Source organism: Chrysochloris asiatica, unplaced genomic scaffold (assembly GCF_000296735.1).
Source record: "Chrysochloris asiatica unplaced genomic scaffold, ChrAsi1.0 scaffold00001, whole genome shotgun sequence".
Classification (NCBI taxonomy): Eukaryota; Metazoa; Chordata; class Mammalia; order Afrosoricida; family Chrysochloridae; genus Chrysochloris; species Chrysochloris asiatica.
Genome location: NW_006408519.1, coordinates 52,665,845 through 52,684,216, shown reverse-complemented (window position 1 = coordinate 52,684,216; position 18,372 = coordinate 52,665,845). Strand labels below are relative to the sequence as shown.

At 62.2% G+C, this 18,372-nt stretch overlaps 1 protein-coding gene across 11 annotated transcripts in view; it reads left to right on the top strand.

Moving 5' to 3' along the window:
- Nucleotides 1-18,372, top strand: part of PLEC (plectin) — a 59,157-nt gene that overhangs the window by 25,848 nt on the left and 14,937 nt on the right. For 2 of the 11 annotated variants that reach the window (XM_006830756.1, XM_006830762.1), the window contains exons 2-19: nt 11,684-11,745; nt 12,123-12,212; nt 12,982-13,059; nt 13,162-13,254; nt 13,975-14,141; nt 14,561-14,676; nt 14,768-14,874; nt 14,962-15,081; nt 15,156-15,251; nt 15,339-15,466; nt 15,667-15,760; nt 16,094-16,248; nt 16,325-16,622; nt 16,725-16,802; nt 16,895-17,056; nt 17,143-17,247; nt 17,434-17,529; nt 17,648-17,773. In XM_006830756.1, the coding sequence (XP_006830819.1) occupies nt 11,684-11,745; nt 12,123-12,212; nt 12,982-13,059; nt 13,162-13,254; nt 13,975-14,141; nt 14,561-14,676; nt 14,768-14,874; nt 14,962-15,081; nt 15,156-15,251; nt 15,339-15,466; nt 15,667-15,760; nt 16,094-16,248; nt 16,325-16,622; nt 16,725-16,802; nt 16,895-17,056; nt 17,143-17,247; nt 17,434-17,529; nt 17,648-17,773 (2,171 nt within the window). Of the gene's footprint in view, nt 1-490; nt 1,014-2,081; nt 2,113-6,097; nt 6,192-6,945; nt 7,058-8,468; nt 8,594-11,090; nt 11,204-11,683; nt 11,746-12,122; nt 12,213-12,981; nt 13,060-13,161; nt 13,255-13,974; nt 14,142-14,560; nt 14,677-14,767; nt 14,875-14,961; nt 15,082-15,155; nt 15,252-15,338; nt 15,467-15,666; nt 15,761-16,093; nt 16,249-16,324; nt 16,623-16,724; nt 16,803-16,894; nt 17,057-17,142; nt 17,248-17,433; nt 17,530-17,647; nt 17,774-18,372 lie in introns of those variants that run through there. The other 9 variants (XM_006830755.1, XM_006830765.1, XM_006830763.1 and 6 more) reach the window with 9 other exon arrangements.

The window sequence follows — 18,372 nt, the reverse complement described above, 5'->3', positions numbered from 1 at the left end:
ACTTGTCTGCCTGAGGATCATTCTGACCTTCACACTCAACCCCTTTTTCCTGGGTTCTCCTCCCTACATTGTCCCCTTTTCTTTACAGCCTGTGTCCCCACAGTCTGCTCTTCCTAATGCTAGGAACCTTGAAGGGCGTGTTTTAGAAAGTGATGTCATTTCTGACGTTGGGGCATTGAGGGGAGGGCACTGCCTGTGGGGGCTGCAGCCACGAGGTGCCCCCCACTCCAGAGCCCGGTGGTGTATGTGGGCGGGGCCTTGGGGTGCTGAGTCAGAGGGGGCCGGCCGGGGCGTGCTGGCTGGCTGGCGGGCGGGCAGAGCCGGCAGGATCGCAGGAGCCGGCGCCGCTGAGCCGCAGAGCTGAGCCCGCGCCTCGTGCTCAGTCCGGCCTGCCCTGCTCAAGCCTGCCACGCGCCTGGCCAAACGCCGCCGTCTGTGCTCCGTGCCCAGGGAACCCAGCCCAGCCCGCGTCCCCTACCCGTCTGCAGCCATGGTGGCCGGCATGCTCATGCCTCTGGACCAGCTGCGGGCCATCTATGAGGTGCTCTTCCGCGAAGGCGTGATGGTAGCCAAGAAGGACCGGCGGCCCCGCAGCCTGCACCCCCATGTGCCCGGTGTCACCAATCTCCAGGTCATGCGTGCCATGGCCTCTCTGCGGGCCCGGGGCCTGGTGCGGGAGACCTTCGCCTGGCGTCATTGTTACTGGTACCTTACCAATGAGGGGATCGCTTACCTGCGCCAATACCTGCACCTGCCTCCGGAGATCGTGCCGGCCTCCCTGCAGCGAGTGCGCCGCCCAGTCGCCATGGCAACGCCCCCACGCCGCACCCCCCATGTGCAGGTCGTGCAGGGCCCCCTGGGCTGCCCACCTAAACCGAAGCCATCCCCAGCAGAAGAGCGGCGGGTCTACCGCCGCAAAGAGCCTGAGGAGGGGGTGCCTGAGTCTCCTGTGGTATCTGCCACCGCCCCAGGGACCCTGGCCCGACCCCGCCCGGAGCCCACCCCAGCCACAGGTCAGCTGCGTTCTGGCCTCAGGCCTGGAGGGTGGGGTGGGCATGCTCTGGATTAATCTCCTAGGCCTCGCACCTATGTGTCATCTGTTCATGCCAGCAGATGGCGCCCTCCGTGCTGAGAAATGGGGTGCCCCTGTCGGGCTACCCACGTGGCTCCTCCCCTGGGCCGAGGACCTTGGGGTGGGTAGGAGAAGAAAGAGCCCAGCTCCAGGGCTGGAGGAGGGGCCTCCAACTGGGTGTGGCAGGGCCAGCTGTGGACCCAGCCGGCCTCTCCCCTGAGGCCACCTGCTCACTCCTCCCCACCCCAGGGGCGGATCTGCCCAGGGGCCTTTGCATGGGTTGGAGGTCCAGAAGTGGTCAGTACTGAGTGCTAACAGTGAATAGCAGGCAGATTCCTTTGAGGCCCGGCCTGCTATGTGTGCTGAGCATGGGCTGGGGTTGAGGTGGACCCTGCCTGGGGGGAATGCTGGCCTGAGAAGCTAGGGTAGTTCCTCTCAGGGTTTGCCAGAGACCCCTCGCTCTGCCCTCTCCTTGTGACCTGTACTGGCCATGCATAGGACCCTGGTGGGTGGGTTTCCCCTGTGACCTGAGGCTTGGATGGCCTTTGGAAGGGACCTTGGTCTGGGAGGGCCATATGGTGGGGGGGTGGGGTGGGAGCTATCAAGTGCAGGCCCAAGGCTGAGGGGTGGCTTCAGTATAGCATTCAGGCCTTAGTTTGAATCACACCCACCAGGGCCACGTGGGGGATTCCTGGGGTCAGTGAGGCTTGATACAGGGAGGCAGATTGTGGGGTGCGGCCAGCAGTGCCCCCTCAGCCTCCCTGTTCCTGCCCAGCCCTAGGGCCTTCAGCCCAGGGTCCTCTCCTCCCCTTGAGAGCGTCCCTCCTTTCCCTCCTTCCTTTTTCCTGGCCAGCCGGACAGGCAGGCAGTTGGCAGCTTTGGGTGGGGTGGGGGGGGTACTGGGTGTGGTCGGATGGGCAGAGCCGCAGGGTCCTCCCTCCCCCTCTCCCCCCAGCCCTGAGGCAGTGACTCAGTCTTCCCTTCCCTGCCCCAGTCTCTGGCAGCTCAGAGTTTCCAACAGGAAGTGAGCTCCGTTCCTGGCTGAGTCAGGGCAGCCAGCTGCCCTTCTGCACACTCTCCCTTGTGGGCCCTCTTCCGTAACTTCCCTCCTGCAGACCCCCGCACCTCCCCATTGTGGGTCCTCTCCTGTGAAGACCCCCTCCCTCGATCCCCTCCCCTCACTTCCCTCCTATAGAGAGGCTGGGAGGCTGAGGATACTGGGTATGACTCTATGGCTAGGGCTGGTTCACAGGCTCTTGTCTCATGATGTAAAACCATCATCTCCCCGAATCTAAAAGCACCTAGGACTGAGCCCCAACCCCATGGCTCAGGGGCTGTAGGAGGTAAGGTCGGAGGGCAAGGATGTGGGGACTTAACTACCATTCAGAGGAGCTGCCTCTGCCCCCATCCTTCCCAGACAGTATAGCCCACCTCCCACCTTGTGCCTTGGGGTCTGTGGAGAAGACAGTGGGCATATGTTCCCTGAGGCTTTATCCCTCCATAAACCTTCTGAGAACCCACCTGGCCTGAAGAGCCATGCCTGGAACTCCTATCCCATGGGGCTGATCTGGGAAAAGGGGGCAGGATCTGCGGAAGCGTCTAGGCCCTCTTGAGGAGGTGCAGGCCCAATAGGGACAGAGAGCGGTGGAGTGGCCAGAGGATAAGACGTGTGCTTTCTCACTGTGGAGTTTGGATTCTCTCTTGTTAAGTGTCGTGGAGTCGATTCAAACCCATAGCGACCTGCATAGGGTTTCTGAGGAGCAGCTGGTGAGCTTGAACCACCGACCTTGCCGTGTGGTGGAAACCGCTGTCTGTATGGATGCATTTGGGTTGTGTTTAGTACTTCAAATATCGAATTTTCACCAGGGTCAAAAGTCATAATGAATTTAAGCAGCGTGAGAACATCCCTTGTACACCCTGCCGCCATCTGGACGGGGGACCACCGTGTGTTTCTTGCTCCCGGGTCCCACATACTGGACCCCCCAGCACAGTTTTGCTTGGGTTTTGGAGGGGTCTCCTACCTGAAGGTGTGTGTACCCGGCCCTAGCTAGGACATCTCTGTAAGACTGTCTGGCGGCTTTGAGCAGGGTGGTGGCGCCTTTGGAGACCTGAGTGGTTAACGCACTGAGCTGCCCACCCAGAGGAACCTGGGAACAAAGGACTGGTGCTCTAGTTTTGATGGAACAGCCCACCTGGTTCTGCCAGGCGCCTCGATGGCAGTGTACTTGGTTTTGGGATGGAGAGACTAGGTTTCTGTTCTATCAGTGCTGTCTGCTGTATAGTCCAGGAAACCCTGCCTAGGGTCGCTCTGAGTCAGAACCAACTTGATGGTGCTACAGTTTGGTTTAAGCTCCTTGGGCCAGGCAGAGAAAGCTACAGGAGGCAGAGTGGAGTTAGGAGGTACCCCACTGCATTACCCGGACTCCTGGTGTGGCTCTGTAGGATCAGCATTGGACCGTGAATCACAAGGTCTGCAGTTCAAACCCACTAGTTGCTCCTTGGAAACCGTACACAGGGTCGCTATGAGGCAAAATTGACAGGGCAGTATTTAGCAACCACAACAGCACACTGCATTACCCAGGCTGGGGGGGGCGGGGGCCGACCACAGGAGGGATGAGGCTGACTGAGTTCGTGGGTTTGCCTGACTGGCTTTAGGGGATGAGGGAATGGGCGCATTGAAGCAGCAAAGGGAAGCCATGTGGGGTGGGGGTGGCAGGGCCAGGCTGGTGGGGCCTGGGAGGGAGGGGGAGGGGACTGGGTGGGGCAAGCCTGGAGGGAAGGCTGCTGGGCCCTGGGGGCTGCTGCTCTGATTGGGTGGGCTGGCCCTGCTGAGGTTCAGTGCACTGACTAAGGCTTGAGGAGGGACTGCTCTTCCAGCTGGGTGGGGAGGCTTGGGACAGCGCCCTCCCTCCTGCCTCCCACCCCTCCCCTCCTTCCTGCCTTCCCTTCCTCTCTGCCTGCTCTGGCTCTGGACTGCAGGCCCGGCCCGGCGCCATGGACCAGTACAGCATGGAGGAGCTGATTCAGCTGGGCCAAGGTGGACCCTCAGTAGGGGCAGGGGCAGGATATGGAGGGAGGGAGGAAGTAACAAGGGCTCTCGCAGACAGCCAGTCTGGGCAGGGGCTGCAGTGGGGCCTGGGGAGGGTTGGGCTCTCTGTGCTGCCCCCATGCCCGACACTCTTGGCAGCGCTCAGGGATGCAGGGGCACCATGGCCCTTCTGAGAGCTGCTCTGGGCTGTGTCTAAGTAGTGAGGTGGGGGCATCTGGGAAGTGAGGATGGTGGCCATGGGCAGCGGAAGGGATGCCCACTGCCACAAGGGGCACTCCTGGTCATAGGCACTCCCTCTGAGTCACAGGCAGAGAGAGGGCCAAGGCCCGTGCCTGCCTGGCTGTCCCCTGCCCACTGCTGGCCAACTGCTGCCCTGGCGCTGGCTCTAACTTGCCTCTGGGTCTGTCTCTGGTCTGCTGTGGGTCAGCCTGTGGCCCTGACTCTTGGGACTGCTGAAGCTGGCTGCTGCAGGCCAGTTTCTGAAGGCTGGGGTTGGAAAGCATGGGTCCCTTTCCTCATCGTCCTATAGTCTCCCGAGTGCAGACTAGGTGCCCCCCCCCCCCAACCAGGGCAGTCCTGGGTGAGGCTGTGCACGCCAGGGCCAGAACACCTGGCGTCAGATCATGTTCTTGCCACACACTAGCTGTAAGAGCTTGGATGGATGCCTCACCCTTTCTCTTTGGTCATCTGTAAAATGGGTTAATAGCATGCCAGGTGCCGTCAGGCAGACTGACTCCTGTTGTCTCTGTGTGCATCCAAGTGAAAGTGAGATCTAAGGGTGTTCAGTGGCTTATATTTTGGGGAAGTAGTTCACCAAGTCTGTCTTCTGTGACGCCCCTGGGTGGGCTGAAACCTTCAGCTTCTGGGTAGGCAGCTGAGTGTGTTCACTTAGACCACACAGGAACTCCCTGGCCTGACTGGTGGTAGTCGCTGTACAGCTGGTTGGGTTGTGCAGAGCAGAACTACACAATGTGGGTTTCCAGGGCTGTGGGCTGTGGGAAGCAACTTGCCAGACCTTTCTTCTGAAGCAGCGCCGGGTGGACTTGAACTGTCAACCTTTTGGCTAGCAGCTGAAAGCATTAACTCCAAGGGCTGTCTGTGCATGGCTGACTTAACCAGTCAGGTTTGTTAGAGTCAAAATAGGCAGCGCTGCTAGGTGGGGTCTACACTGTGACAACTGTCGTCCAGGGCTGGCCTGGGAGGACAGGGCAGGGCTGTGTCCCCACCCTTACACGCTATGTCCTGTCTCCCATGAACCGAGGTCTGCCTGGTTCAGGATGGCCTGCCTCCTGACAGGGGGCCTCCCACCTGACTTCCGCAGGCCAGACTGGACAGCGCTTGGCTGGGACCTGGCAGGCTTGCTCTCTGGCTGGGAGGGTCCCTTCCCGTCTCCTGAGCCCAGGGTGGTCAGTGCTGACTGAGGCTGTGTTCTGTGTCCCAGCTCTGATTTGGGGCTGCTGGTTCTCTGGCCAGCAGTCTGACCTTGGGGAGACTGTCCATCCTGAGGCCAGGTGTGGTGTTGAGTGACGTGCGAAGAGCCTTCTGGGAAAAAGGGGCCCGACTTGCCCCCTTGGTCTCCACTATGTTTCCAAAGTGCCCCCTCTGCTATCCCGCTTGCTCCCATGGGTGGGGGCTGGGAGCCCTGAACTCTGCGTGTGAGTGTCCTGTTTTGGGACAGGTCCCTGGGGCTGCCTGCTGGCTCCTTATTAGTAGAATTTTGGGTGGGGACCTGGGGGGTGTCGGGTGGCGCTGCCCAGCAGGACCTGGACTCTGGCGAGGACCACAGTGCCCTGCTTTGCACGTCATGTTCTAAGTCTGGACAGATGACGGTCTTGCTCTCCCTCCCTGGATATTTATAACCCCCCTCCCCCTGCCCCCCGGCCCACCCCTCCCCCACGGAGGACACAGGCTCTGCTGCTGACAACGGTGGCTGTGCCCTCCTCCCGTCACAGACACCACTCCAGGCTCGCCTGCCACCTCCAAGGGGGCTGTGACCCTCCCCACACCCCTCGCCCACTCCCTGGCCGCCCCGTGGGCTCCCACCACCATCCCCAATGAAGATCGTGCCGGGTAGGTGGGGCCACCCTTGGCAGCCATGGGAGGGCCCTGGGGCCTCCGCTGGAGGGGTTGGGCTCTGTCCCACCCGCCTTGCATACAGCTGCTTCCTCCGCCATTGTCCTCACCCCCCCACCCCATACCCGTCTGACCCTGTTGGAGGCTGTGACTTGGTGGCTACTGGGAGTATTGGTAGGGAGTCTGTCTGTCTCTAAGTGTGGTTGGGTGGGGGTGGGGCAGGCCACAGCCTGGGTACTGGCATCCGCCCTCAGCGCCTGGCACTTGTCACCAGAGGGCACCCTTGGAAGCACAGCGGGGTGTTCAGGCGCCACCGTTCCCCTCCTTGTGGTGGGGCTGTGGAGGGAGGACCTGCGAGGCTGCTCAGGCAGTGCCCAGGGTGGGGGTGGGGGGCTGTGGTGACCATGGTCACCCTACAAGCCCCTCCTCCCAGCGGGTGTGGCTGCGGGTAGGCAGGGGTTAAGGCTCCTGCTAACCTTGAGCGCCATCCTCCTGTGCCCTGCGCGCAGGGACAGCTGAGTTTTGCGGAGGGGAGCGACTCTGAGCTGGGAGGGTGGGCGGAGGGAGGGAGGAGGCGGGCCAGGAGCCCAGTTGGTGCGGCAGGGACGGGCTGTGCCGGGGTGGACGGCGCAGAGCAGGGCAGAACGGACCCGGGGCACCCGCCTCCATGCAGGGAGGGAGTTAGCAGGTTTCTAACACACGCAGGGCGGTGCCCGCCTGCTCTGTCCCTCGGCTGTGTGGCCCACGAGCCATGGAGCCTTCTGGCAACCTCTTTCCCTCCCTGGTGGTCGCGGGCCATGTCCTTACTCTGGCTGCCGTGTGGCACTGGCGCAGGGGGCGTCGGCAGGCACTGGACGAAGAAGGTAAGTGCCGAGGGGCGAACTCGGCCACTGTCAACTGCTGCCACCCCTGCCAGGGGCTAGGGGCGGAGCGGGAGAAGGGGCCGCCTCCTTCCCCGCCCACTGCGTCTCCCCGCACCTTCCCCTTCCCGTCTCTGGGCTAAACACCAGCCACGTGTACGGGAGAACGCTGGTCGTACCCTGAGATGCAGCCCCTTAGTCCCCCAGGCAGCTGTCAGTGGAGGCTGGTGTGGGCGCTGACTGGGGCCTGGGCAGCGCACGGCAGCTCCTCCCAGCCGCCTTGGGAACGGGGTGAGCGAAGGTGAATGTCAACCCAGAAACCCAGCTGACAGGTGCAGGATCGTGTCTGAGGGGCAGTCTGAGGCTGAGGCTCTCACCCTGGGCAGAGGAAGGGGAAGGGCGCGCCCCCCATGAGCTAATCCAGAGTTTACTCCACAGACCATGGGGCTGAACTGCACAGGGTGAGGCAGCTGCTCCTATTCCCTCAGGCCGGACCCTGAGTCCAGGGGCGGCCCTCCAGCCAGGGCGCCCTCGCACTGCTCCTGGGGCCTCGCCTGGGTGGAGGGGCAGCTGTGCCAACTTGGGCTCCAGCTCAAGACAAGGGCGTGGAATTGCGTACCCTAATGGGGATATTGAGGTAGTAGCGGGGATCAGCCTCAGGGACTCCTAGAGCATCTGGTGCTGAGGGGGCTGCCCCCTATGGGACATGCTCAGTGTTACCTCCGGACTCTGATGGACTCCAGGCTGAGTCAGGGCTGGCTAAAGCCAGGGCCTTGGGGGCACAGGCCTGGGGCCTGTGACTCAGCTGCGGGATGTGTTCTATAGTGTCAGTACTGGTGGCGCCAGCTTGACCATAGATTTGGTTAAGAAGGAAATTCCCCCTTTCCCCGTCATCCCCCTATCCACTCCCCCCCCCAATTGATCCCAGGGGACAGGGGCTCCCTCCACCCAGACGTGGTCACCCTGCCTTTGCTGTGACTAGACTCCATCCTGCTCCAGCGTTTTGCTCTCCGCTCTGGGCACTCCCCTTCCCCACTCCAGGTACTCCCTCCCCACACCAGGGTCCCCCTCCCTGCTCCATGCAACCCACCTTCCTGCTCCGGGGGCCCCTTCCCAATTCCAGGGGCTCCCCTCCCCGCTCTGGGCCCCCTCAAGCAGGCAAACAGACGTCACTCTGGAGTTTCCTGGCACAGCGTCCCCAGGGGCTCCCTCCCGGCGGCTTTCCCTGGATGGGGCGGGGCGCAGGGCGGGCCTAAGGGGCAGGCTCTTCTTGTTCGGGCGGGAGAGAGGGCGGGCCAACGGGCGGGGGAGGATGTGGTGGTGAACTTCGGGCGGCTGCTCCACTGGAAGATTCAAGACTCCTAGACTCCGTCATCAGCGACGCCTAGTCGCCCAGGCTCATGGTTGAGGCCGGGATGTGGGGGGCGGTGGGCGTCTTCGCCTCGCAGAGGGAGGTCGTGTTGGAACGTCTGTGCTGGTTGGACGGGGGCAGCGAGTGGGCCCGCAGGGGTTACCTGTACGAGCAGCTTTGCTGCGTAGGTGGGTGCCCGGGATCTTGGGGGACTGGGATTCAGGTGTAGCCCCGCCTCCGTGTGCCATTCCGGAAGCTCCTGGCGAGGAGGGTGGGGTGGTGTCCCCTTGCTTTACTGGCGCTTTCTTTGGGAAGGGGGATGGGAGAGGGCGGGTCAGCCCCTCCCCTGAACACTCCAAAGGCCAGTCCGGGTTTCTGGGCTCAGAATCGGCAGTTGGGATGCCTATTGGGGAGGGTGGGAGGGACGAGGTCTTTTGGGCGGGGCTTAGCCGTGGAGTTGGTTCTGACTCATACTTTGCAGCCCTGCAAAGGGTTTCCGAGGCTGTAAATCTTTGTGGGAGCAGAAAGCCTCATCTTTCTCCCACGGAACGGGTGGTAGTTTCGAACTGCTGACCTTGAGGTTAGCAGCTCGACTTGTAACCATTGCATGGGGAGCATTTACTCCAGTCTCAGGCAAAGGGATTCCCATCCCAGGTCCTTCTTTGCCAGCTGAGAGGTCTCTTGCATTAGTTCCCACATTTATACAAGAGATAAAGATATTTCTTAGAGGGCCATGAGCCACCCCTGTCCCTTGGGGGACTCTGGGATGGATGGTGGTGGCCCTGGGGTGGTTGACTAGGATGTAGGGAGCCAGCTAAGGACCAGGAGCGGAACGAGAAAGTAGGCTTGGCCAGTCAGGGGGGGTGCCTACTAGTTGGGGGCTTAAATAGGATAGGGTGCAGCTATAACCTGAGCGGGGTCAGGGCTGGGAGGGTTATAGGGACAACCTGGGGCTCTGGGGCCTGAAGCCAGGGCACTGCTGGCAGGAGGCGTCTAAGAAGTTAAGTGCTGTTGAATTGGTTCTGATTCATAACGACCTTGTATACGGTTTCCAAGGAACAGCTGATGCACTTGAATCACCGACTTTGCAGTCAAACGCATTAATCCAGTGCCATAGTAGGTGTTATAGCTGGGCCTGGAGAGGTGGAGGACCCACCCGGGGCAGCATCCTGACCAGCGTGTGTGTGTGTGTGGGGGGGGGGCACTGTACTAGAGGACTGACCACTGTGTGGAGGCACTGACCACTGTGTGCAGATTGGGGAGTCCGAGAACTGACCCCAGATGGAGTTATAGGGACAACTGGCCCTGCTGAGCATCCCCTGGCCTTGACCGATTAGCTGGTGGGACAGGGGGCCTTCCATGAATGAATCTCCAAGAAGACTTAAATTGGGTGAGGTTGGGTAGGACATTTGACCAAGCCCTGGGGGCCCACTGTGCCTCTGGGTTGGGGAAGGGGCACAGTCTTTACCAACTCTGCCAGCTTGGACCCCCCACCCCCACCCTGTGGCGTTTGGCACCCTCCTGTGGCCACAGAGGAGACAGCAAGGGTGGGGTGGCATGAGCCTTTCCCGGAACGGAGGTAGGGGGGAGCGCTGCAAGAGGGAGGGTAGAGCCCACAGCTGGGTTCCATCAAGCCAGATGCGCTGTCAGAACTGGAACATTCTTGTGGCTTGGCAGTGGTTAAGCGGGCTGGGGCGGCTCCACAACCTGCAGACAGGGTCTCCCGTTCCAGGACTGGTCAGCAGCGACCTTTGCTCCTGATGATCAGCTTTACAGCCTTGCTGAGTGTTGTTCCCAGCCCCGCCCCCATCCATCCTGCCCCAGGTGGGGCTTCCTTTGCAGTGACTCATACCACCCCCTCCTCAGCCTGACTCACTGCTGCCCTGTGGGCCCTCCTGGTACCCACCGCCCTCTGCCCCCCTGTGCCCCATCCTCCCATGTGGGGAAGTGTTCTTGGTTGATGTTGGGTTACCCTGGTGTGGTGAGTCACTGCTCAGCTATGTGCTGGGTCTGCCCCAGACTGGGTGTGGGGAGCCCCACTCCAGGGTGGTCCTTGGGGTCTAGATGGGACTCTGGTCTAGGATGGGGCTACTGGGCAGCCTGAACCACGAACTCCAGAGGCTCTGGGATCCGGGGGGGTGTGGGTGGGGGGCGGGGCGGGGGCCGAGGTGTAACTTGGTGAGGGACTGGAAGAAGCAGTGTTCAGGGAGTCCTTCTCCCCATCAAAGGGAACACAAGTAGGGGTCTCTGCAGCTTGGGGGCTGCTCCACCCCAGGAATGATGGCATGTTCTCTGGAAGGCTCGTGACCTCATGGGGTGCCCTGGCCTAGCCACCCACAGGTGCCCCCCATGTGATGGTACCCTTTGGGGACCTGGGGATCCCTCCAAACAGCGCCATTACCAGCAGGCATGCAATGATGGGTGTACTGCCCGCTCTAGGGCCTACCGCAGGCAGGAGGGGTGAGGAAACCCCCGTTTCCTGTTTCTGGAGAGCCAGGGTGTGGCTGCAGGGGAGGGGCCACCCTCCTTCCCGCCTGCTGCCTTCAGGGGACACGCCCCTCTTTGGGGGGGCGGGCACAGCGGACGGGTCGAGCGGCAGGCAGGAGACGCCACAGCCACACCGATTCCTGCTCCTCTGAGCTTGTAGCCATCCGTTACCAACCGCAGCACTGCCCACAAGGCCAGGATGTCCCAGCACAGACTCCGTGTGCCAGAACCTCAGGGCATGGGTCAACAGAGAACCAGCTCGGAGGACAACCTCTACCTGGCTGTGCTCAGGGCCTCAGAGGGCAAGAAAGGTAGCCACATTGGGCAGAGTGGGCCTCCGCAGGAATGACCGTTTCCTGTGTCCGGAAGCTCCGTACCAGCCGGGGCTGAGCATCAGGCACAGATGTAGATGAGGGGCTTGGGGCTCAGCCTGGGGTACAGGGCTGCCCCCGTGGTGGCAGAGTGGGTGAGGCCAGCAGGGGACAGGACACAGCGTGGAGTGGTTCCCTGTGTCCTGCTGGGAACCTCCTGGGCAGCCCAGGGCCAGCTCCCCAGCAACCCTGTGCAGGTCTTCTGTGTAGGTCTTGGCTGGGGCAGCGGCTGGCGGCATGCGTGGGGGTGGGGCAGGTTGAGACTAGCTGTTCTTTAGGCACCTGGGTGCGGCTGCCAGCCTTGGACCAGCCCCTCTCAGGAGGGAGACAGGACTGAAAACCTGGGGCCAGTGTGATCTGAAGGGGCCCCGGTTGTGTACCCCCTCTTGCGCCAGGCTGACTCTGCCATTGTCTTCCCAGATGAACGAGACCGTGTGCAAAAGAAAACCTTCACCAAGTGGGTCAACAAGCACCTCATCAAGGTGGGTGTGCAGACTAATGCCGCTGAATGTGTGACTGAGTGTGACCATGCTCAGTGTGTGTCTGTCGTGGGGGGGGGACCTTGCAGGGTGGCACAGGCATCGGGCCGCCTCCATGCCCCTAACCTGCTCTGAAGCTCTGGCGTTGGCCCCTTGGCCCTTCGTCCTGGCTTTCATCTCTGAAACCTGTGATTTTCTGTCCTCTTTCCTCCTCCACTCTTTGCTGTCTCTCCTCCTCCTACTCCATCCCTCTGACGGCTCCTTATAGCACTGGAGGGCAGAGGTAGGTACCTCCAAGGGTCGGGGGAGGCACCTCTTTCCCTCTGGGGTCCATGGGGAGCCTGGGGGTTGGTAGCCATCAGCTCCCTCTGTCCTCGCAGGCCCAGAGGCACATCAGTGACCTATATGAAGACCTCCGAGATGGTCATAACCTCATCTCCCTGTTGGAGGTCCTCTCAGGGGACAGCCTGGTATGTGTTTGCCACCTGCTTACCTTTTGTGTCCTGCCTCATCTCACCTGCCTGCCTGCCCTCTCTGGACTTCCCACTACCCTTCTGTCCAGCTCAGCCCCTCTTGTCTTCTCTGGGGCCCCCTGGCCTCGGGCCCTCCCCCCCCACTGCGCTTCTCGGTCCAGGGTGTCAGGAGCGGCAACTGAGTGCCTGCCTGGGAGAGACCCCAACACAGTAACCTCACCCTCTGCTCTGCTTTGGTTTCTCTGCTGCTTGGACTGTGAACCTTGACCTCTGCCCTTTACCCTTTGCCCTGCTCTGGCTGGGCAGCCGAGAGAGCGGGATGTAATCAGGAGCTTGCGCCTGGTGAGTGGTTGGGCCCACCGGCCACGCGGCACCCTGCTCCCCAGACCACCCGCCGGAGCTGTGCTCACGCGGCCCGACAGCCATGTGCCCTGACAGTCCATCAGAGCCGACCGTCCATTGTCCTGCCTGCTGCCCTGCCTGAGCTGGGCCTGCCACCAGCGGGCAGGCGGGCAGGCGGGCAGGCGGGAGGACCCCAGGACTGCCCTCCACCCTCAACTTCCTGGCTATTGTGTCCTCCCCACCCCCTTCCTTCCTCACTGAAGCTCAGGCAGCTGGACTTTTCAGGCCCCCACAGGGCCTGGCCCCTGACCGGCCGTTCCCAGCTGGGGGGGTGGGGGTGCACTGGGGTGTGGATTTACTGCTCTGCGGGGGCGTTCTGGGGAGGGTGCTACAATCCTGGATGCTGATGGCCTCTTTCTCACAGCCCCGAGAGAAAGGCCGGATGCGTTTCCACAAACTGCAGAATGTCCAGATCGCCCTGGACTACCTGCGGCACCGTCAGGTGAGGCCCCCCAACAGCCCCCAAAACACACACATACACTGTGCCCCGCCCTCGCCCCCTGGCTCAGTCCTGGGGTGGGGGACTGAAGCCCCTTGCTTGCAGGTGAAGCTGGTCAACATCAGAAATGATGACATTGCTGATGGCAACCCTAAATTGACCCTGGGCCTCATCTGGACCATCATCCTGCACTTCCAGGTAGAGGGGCCACCCACCACCCCTCAGCCCTGCCTGCCCCTGGGTTCTCCAGTCTGGGTGTGTGATTTGGGGGCAAGGTCTGGCTTCCCAGCACCACATTTCCCACTCCTTCTTCATGCTGGTCCCAGGGCCCACCTCGCCTGTGCTCTCTGGCCCCAACTGGGCAGGGCAGGCAGCCTCCTACTGGAGGAATGCGGCTTGTGCTTGAGGGCAGTGTTCTGGGGAAGCCTGGGCCAGTTGACTCACCCACAGGCCTGCCCTGTAGTACAGGAAGCCGCAAATCTGAGGGCTGGGCAGACTGAGCCCTCCTGGCACGGCAGCTGAGTCATGCAGACTGGCAGGCCGACAGACGGACAGACAGACGGCACAGGCTGTGGGCCAACTCAGGCCTGAGTGATGGAGGAAGTACAGGCCCACACAGACCCCCCCAAAACCCCCAGCCTGCAGGCACAAAGGGACACCAGAGGCGGGGCTGGGGAAGCGAAGGGCACAGTGGGGCAGCTCTGGACACGTCCAAAGCGTGGGGAGTGGGTGGGGGGCTCTCCTCCCGTGCCTACTCACCTGACCCGTGCCAGCCTCAGAGCACACAGGAGGGGCTAGGTCCTTGCCTTCTAGCTGAGGGGTGCCCAGGGTACCCACCAGTGTGGCAGAAAAGGGGATGAGACCTTGGCTGGATCTGTAGAAACTACAGTGGGCTTGTGGGGGCTTGGTCACTTGCAGATCTCAGATATCCAGGTGAGTGGGCAGTCAGAAGACATGACCGCCAAAGAGAAGCTGCTACTGTGGTCACAACGCATGGTGGAGGGCTACCAGGGCCTGCGTTGTGACAACTTCACGTCCAGTTGGCGGGACGGCCGACTCTTCAATGCTATCATTCACCGGCACAAGTACGCAGAGGCGGGGCTGGGGAAGCGAAGGGCACAGTGGGGCAGCTCTGGACACGTTGGGGCAGGAGCAACGTCTGGGCTGGTGGGAACTGCGGCCCGAGGCAGTGAGTTAGCAGTGCCAGCTCCACAGGCGGGGACAGGCTGTATCATGTGGGTCTCGCCTCCTGAGCCCTTCAGGGCCATTGCTGGGGCCAGAGAGCTGATGGTTCTCCACAGCCATGCCTGGCTGCATTGTGTAAGACCCAACTCCCTGGGACCCCCAGAGACCTTAGCTCGCAGCTGAGGCCTGCAGCCCAGGGTGCCCACCTGTGCCTAGACTGACCGTTGGTTTCTGGGTTCCAGACTGCACGGTGTCCAGTATGCGTGTGGGAGGGAGCAGGGATGTTTCGGGGTGATCTGACTAGGGCCTCTGCCTCCAGGCCCATGCTTGTCGACATGAACAAGGTGTACCGTCAGACCAACTTGGAGAACTTGGACCAGGCGTTCTCCGTGGCGGAGCGGGACCTTGGGGTGACTCGGCTGCTGGACCCTGAGGGTATGTGTGCCTTCCCTGCCTGCCCAGAGCTCCCTGGGTCCTGGCCCCCACCTATCCTGGGCACTCTCTGATCTTCTTCTGTCCCCTGCAGACGTGGACGTAACCCACCCTGACGAGAAATCCATCATCACGTACGTCTCATCCCTGTACGACGCCATGCCCCGGGTGCCAGATGCGCAGGATGGGGTGAAGGCCAATGTGAGTTGGGGGACAGTGGGAAAGGGGGTGGAGTGCTGGTCACCAGGTCCTCCCTGACCCCCGTCCGGCCCATCCTCCCGTTGGTAGGAGCTGCAGCTACGTTGGCAGGAGTACCGAGAGCTGGTGGTGCTGCTGCTTCAGTGGATCCGACACCACACGATTGCCTTTGAGGAGCGCAAGTTTCCCTCCAGCTTCGAGGAGATTGAGGTACAGCCTGCCTGACGGGAGCCTGGGGCCTGGCTGGGGGGGGGGGCTGCTGATCCATCCCTTTGTCTTCTCAGATCCTATGGTGCCAGTTCCTCAAGTTTAAGGAAACGGAGCTTCGGGCCAAGGAGGCTGACAAGAACCGATCCAAAGGCATCTATCAGTGCCTGGAGGTGAGTGGAGAGCCCAGGAGGCTGCTGGAGGTGGGAAACTGTCTGGGGGGGGGGGTGCCCTGCTTGAGACTCAGCCCCTGCCCACAGAGTGCGGTGCAAGCCGGCCAGCTCAAGGTGCCACCTGGCTACCACCCGCTGGACGTGGAGAAGGAGTGGGGCAAGCTGCACGTGGCCATCTTGGAGCGGGAGAAGCAGCTGCGTAGCGAGTTCGAGAGGTGGGTGGGGCGGGAGGGGGAGCCACCAGGGTGAGTCATGGCGGGGAGGAAACCCCCCAGGCTGGGAGGCTGCAGCAGCAGTGGGCAGTGGGGCCTCGGGCGGGCAGGCGGGCAGGCAGGCAGCAGGCAGTGGGGAGCCAGTGTGTTCCGTGGGCCCCTCACCCCTCACTCTCGGCACTGGGCCACCTACGGCTCCCCAGGTTGGAGTGTCTGCAGCGCATAGTCAGCAAACTACAGATGGAGTCCGGACTGTGTGAGGAGCAGCTGAACCAGGCCGACGCCCTGCTGCAGGCGGTGAGGGGGGCTGAGGGGGGACGAGGGGGGAGCTCCAGGATCCTGCCCCGCCCTGCAGCTGCGGTCGGAGGAGCCAGCCTGCTGGGCTCTGCGGCGGGTTTAGGGGCGGGGCCTGCTGGGCTCCTTGGGCGTGGGGCGGGGCCCAGAGCTGAGCTCCGCATGTGTGTGCAGCCTACCAGGCTGAACAGCAGAGGGCGCCTGAAATACACTGAGCACCCTCAGCCCTGCCTGACAGTTCAATGGGGCCGTGAGCCTGGCTTTGCTCTTGGGGCTCTGTAGAGAGCCGCTGTGGGGCCCCAGGGTGCCGGCTCTGATCTCGGCGTCTCTTTGCAGGACATCCGGCTGCTACTTGCAGGCAAGGCACCGCAGCGGTCGGCTGAGGTGGAGCGGGACCTGGACAAGGCGGACAACATGATCAGACTGCTTTTCAATGATGTGCAGACCCTCAAGGATGGGCGACACCCGCAGGGCGAGCAGATGTACCGCAGGTGGGCCCCCGCGTCCACCCTGGGCAGCTCTGGCCTGGACTGCTAGGCCCCGGCTGACTGGCTGATCTCTCTCCAGGGTATACCGGCTGCATGAGCGTCTAGTCGCCATCCGCACCGAGTACAACCTCCGACTAAAGGCAGGTGCCCCTGTGACTCAGAGCATGCCAAGGCCCCGCGACACGGAGCTCGAGAGCTCCACCCTGCGCTACCTGCAGGACCTACTGGCCTGGGTGGAGGAGAACCAGCGGCGAGTGGATGGTGCTGAGTGGGGTGTGGATCTGCCCAGTGTGGAGGCACAGCTGGGCTGTCACCGTGGCCTGCACCAGTCTATAGAGGAGTTCCGGGCCAAGATCGAGCGGGCACGCACTGATGAGGTGAGCGTGCCCAGAGCGGGCAGAAGAGATGAACGGGTGTGGAGGGCTGGCAGGGTGGTGGGCCAGTAGCCTCCGCCTGCCTCACCTCCTGGTATCCCACAGAGCCAGCTCTCACCAGCCACTCGGGGCACCTACTCTGACTGCCTGGGTCGGCTGGACTTGCAGTATGCCAAGCTGCTGGTGAGTGGCCAATGGGTGGGTTGTCGACAGACCAGGGCAGGGCCTGGGGGTGTAGATGATCAGCTGACGTATCCCTCCCCCCTCTCCCCCAGAACTCCTCTAAGGGGCGGCTACGAGCTCTGGAAAGCCTGCACGGCTTTGTAGTGGCCGCCACCAAGGAACTGATGTGGCTGAGCGAGAAGGAGGAGGAGGAAGTGGGCTTTGACTGGAGCGAGCGGAACGTCAACATGGCTGCCAAGAAGGAGAGCTACTCGGTGAGGCTGATCGGGAGGGGACTGTGGCCTGGGCCATGTGTGCCGAGACCTCAGCACACCTCTGAGACCCTATGTTTCTGCATCAGGCCCTGATGCGTGAGCTTGAGCTGAAGGAAAAGAAGATCAAGGAGATCCAGAACACAGGAGACCGGCTGCTCCGGGAGGGGCACCCCGCCAGGGCCACGGTGGAGGTGGGACACTAGCCCCCGGGAGGGGGGCGGCAGGGCACAGCGAGGGGGAGTCAGGAAGCAGTGGGGGCAGTCAGCACACTGTTGGGGGTTTGGCACGGTGGGCTGGTGGATGGAGTGGCTACGCTGCAATTGGGGTCAGCATGTTGTCGGGGAAGGAGTGGGCCCTGACCCCCGGTGGGGCGGCAGTCGTTTCAGGCTGGTCTGCAGACGCAGTGGAGCTGGATGCTTCAGATGTGCTGCTGCATCGAGGCCCACCTGAAGGAGAACACTGCCTACTTCCAGGTGAGAACCTGGCTGCCCACTTTGCTCCCTTCAGAGTCAGTCCTGTTTCTGGGGGCCGCTCTGGCGTGGGGCAGGGCTGGAGCAGGGAGCCCCGTGTGACTCCACCCTCCCGCCTCAGTTCTTCTCAGACATCCGGGAAGCTGAGGAGCAGCTACAGAAACTTCAGGAGACTCTGCGCAGGAAGTACACCTGTGACCGTTCTGTCACGGTCACCCGCCTGGAGGACCTGCTGCAGGATGCCCAGGTGAGCTGACCGCCTGGGCCTCCGGGCTCAGGGAGGGCTACGGGGCAGGGGCCACCCCGTCGCCTTCTATGGCCAAATAAGCACGTCTTCCAGAGGACCAATGGGATCTATAGGGGTGGTGGAGTGGGTGGGGGAAGGGCAGGAATGAAGGCCTCTGAGGCCTGAGCGGAGCGCAGGGTTGTGGTGTGGTGGTGGTAAGGGCTGAGGGCTGTGGTGAGCGTGCCCTGGGGTGGACGGAGGCTGGAGTCCAGTTGGCAGCTCTTTTGGGTCTACTGACCTTCACCGGTTTCTCTGGAGGGCTGAGGGGCAGGGGCTGAGATGGTGGGTGGAGGGCATTTATGAGTAGGCAGGACCAGTGCTTCAGATAGCCTTTGGCTCCTCAACCTTGGACAGTCCTGGTTGGCCCTTGTGTTCTGCTGACATCTCAGCACCCTAGTGCTGGGAGGAGCGAGAGAAGGGGAGAGGAAGTTGCCGGCTTCTAGGGGATGCACTCAGGCCAACGTATGTGTCCTGCTCAGCCTCAGAGCACTGGCCTTTAGGAGTCCCAAGAGGGATGGCAGCAACCCTGGACTGTTCCTTCCTGCTTCCTCCCTCCCCCC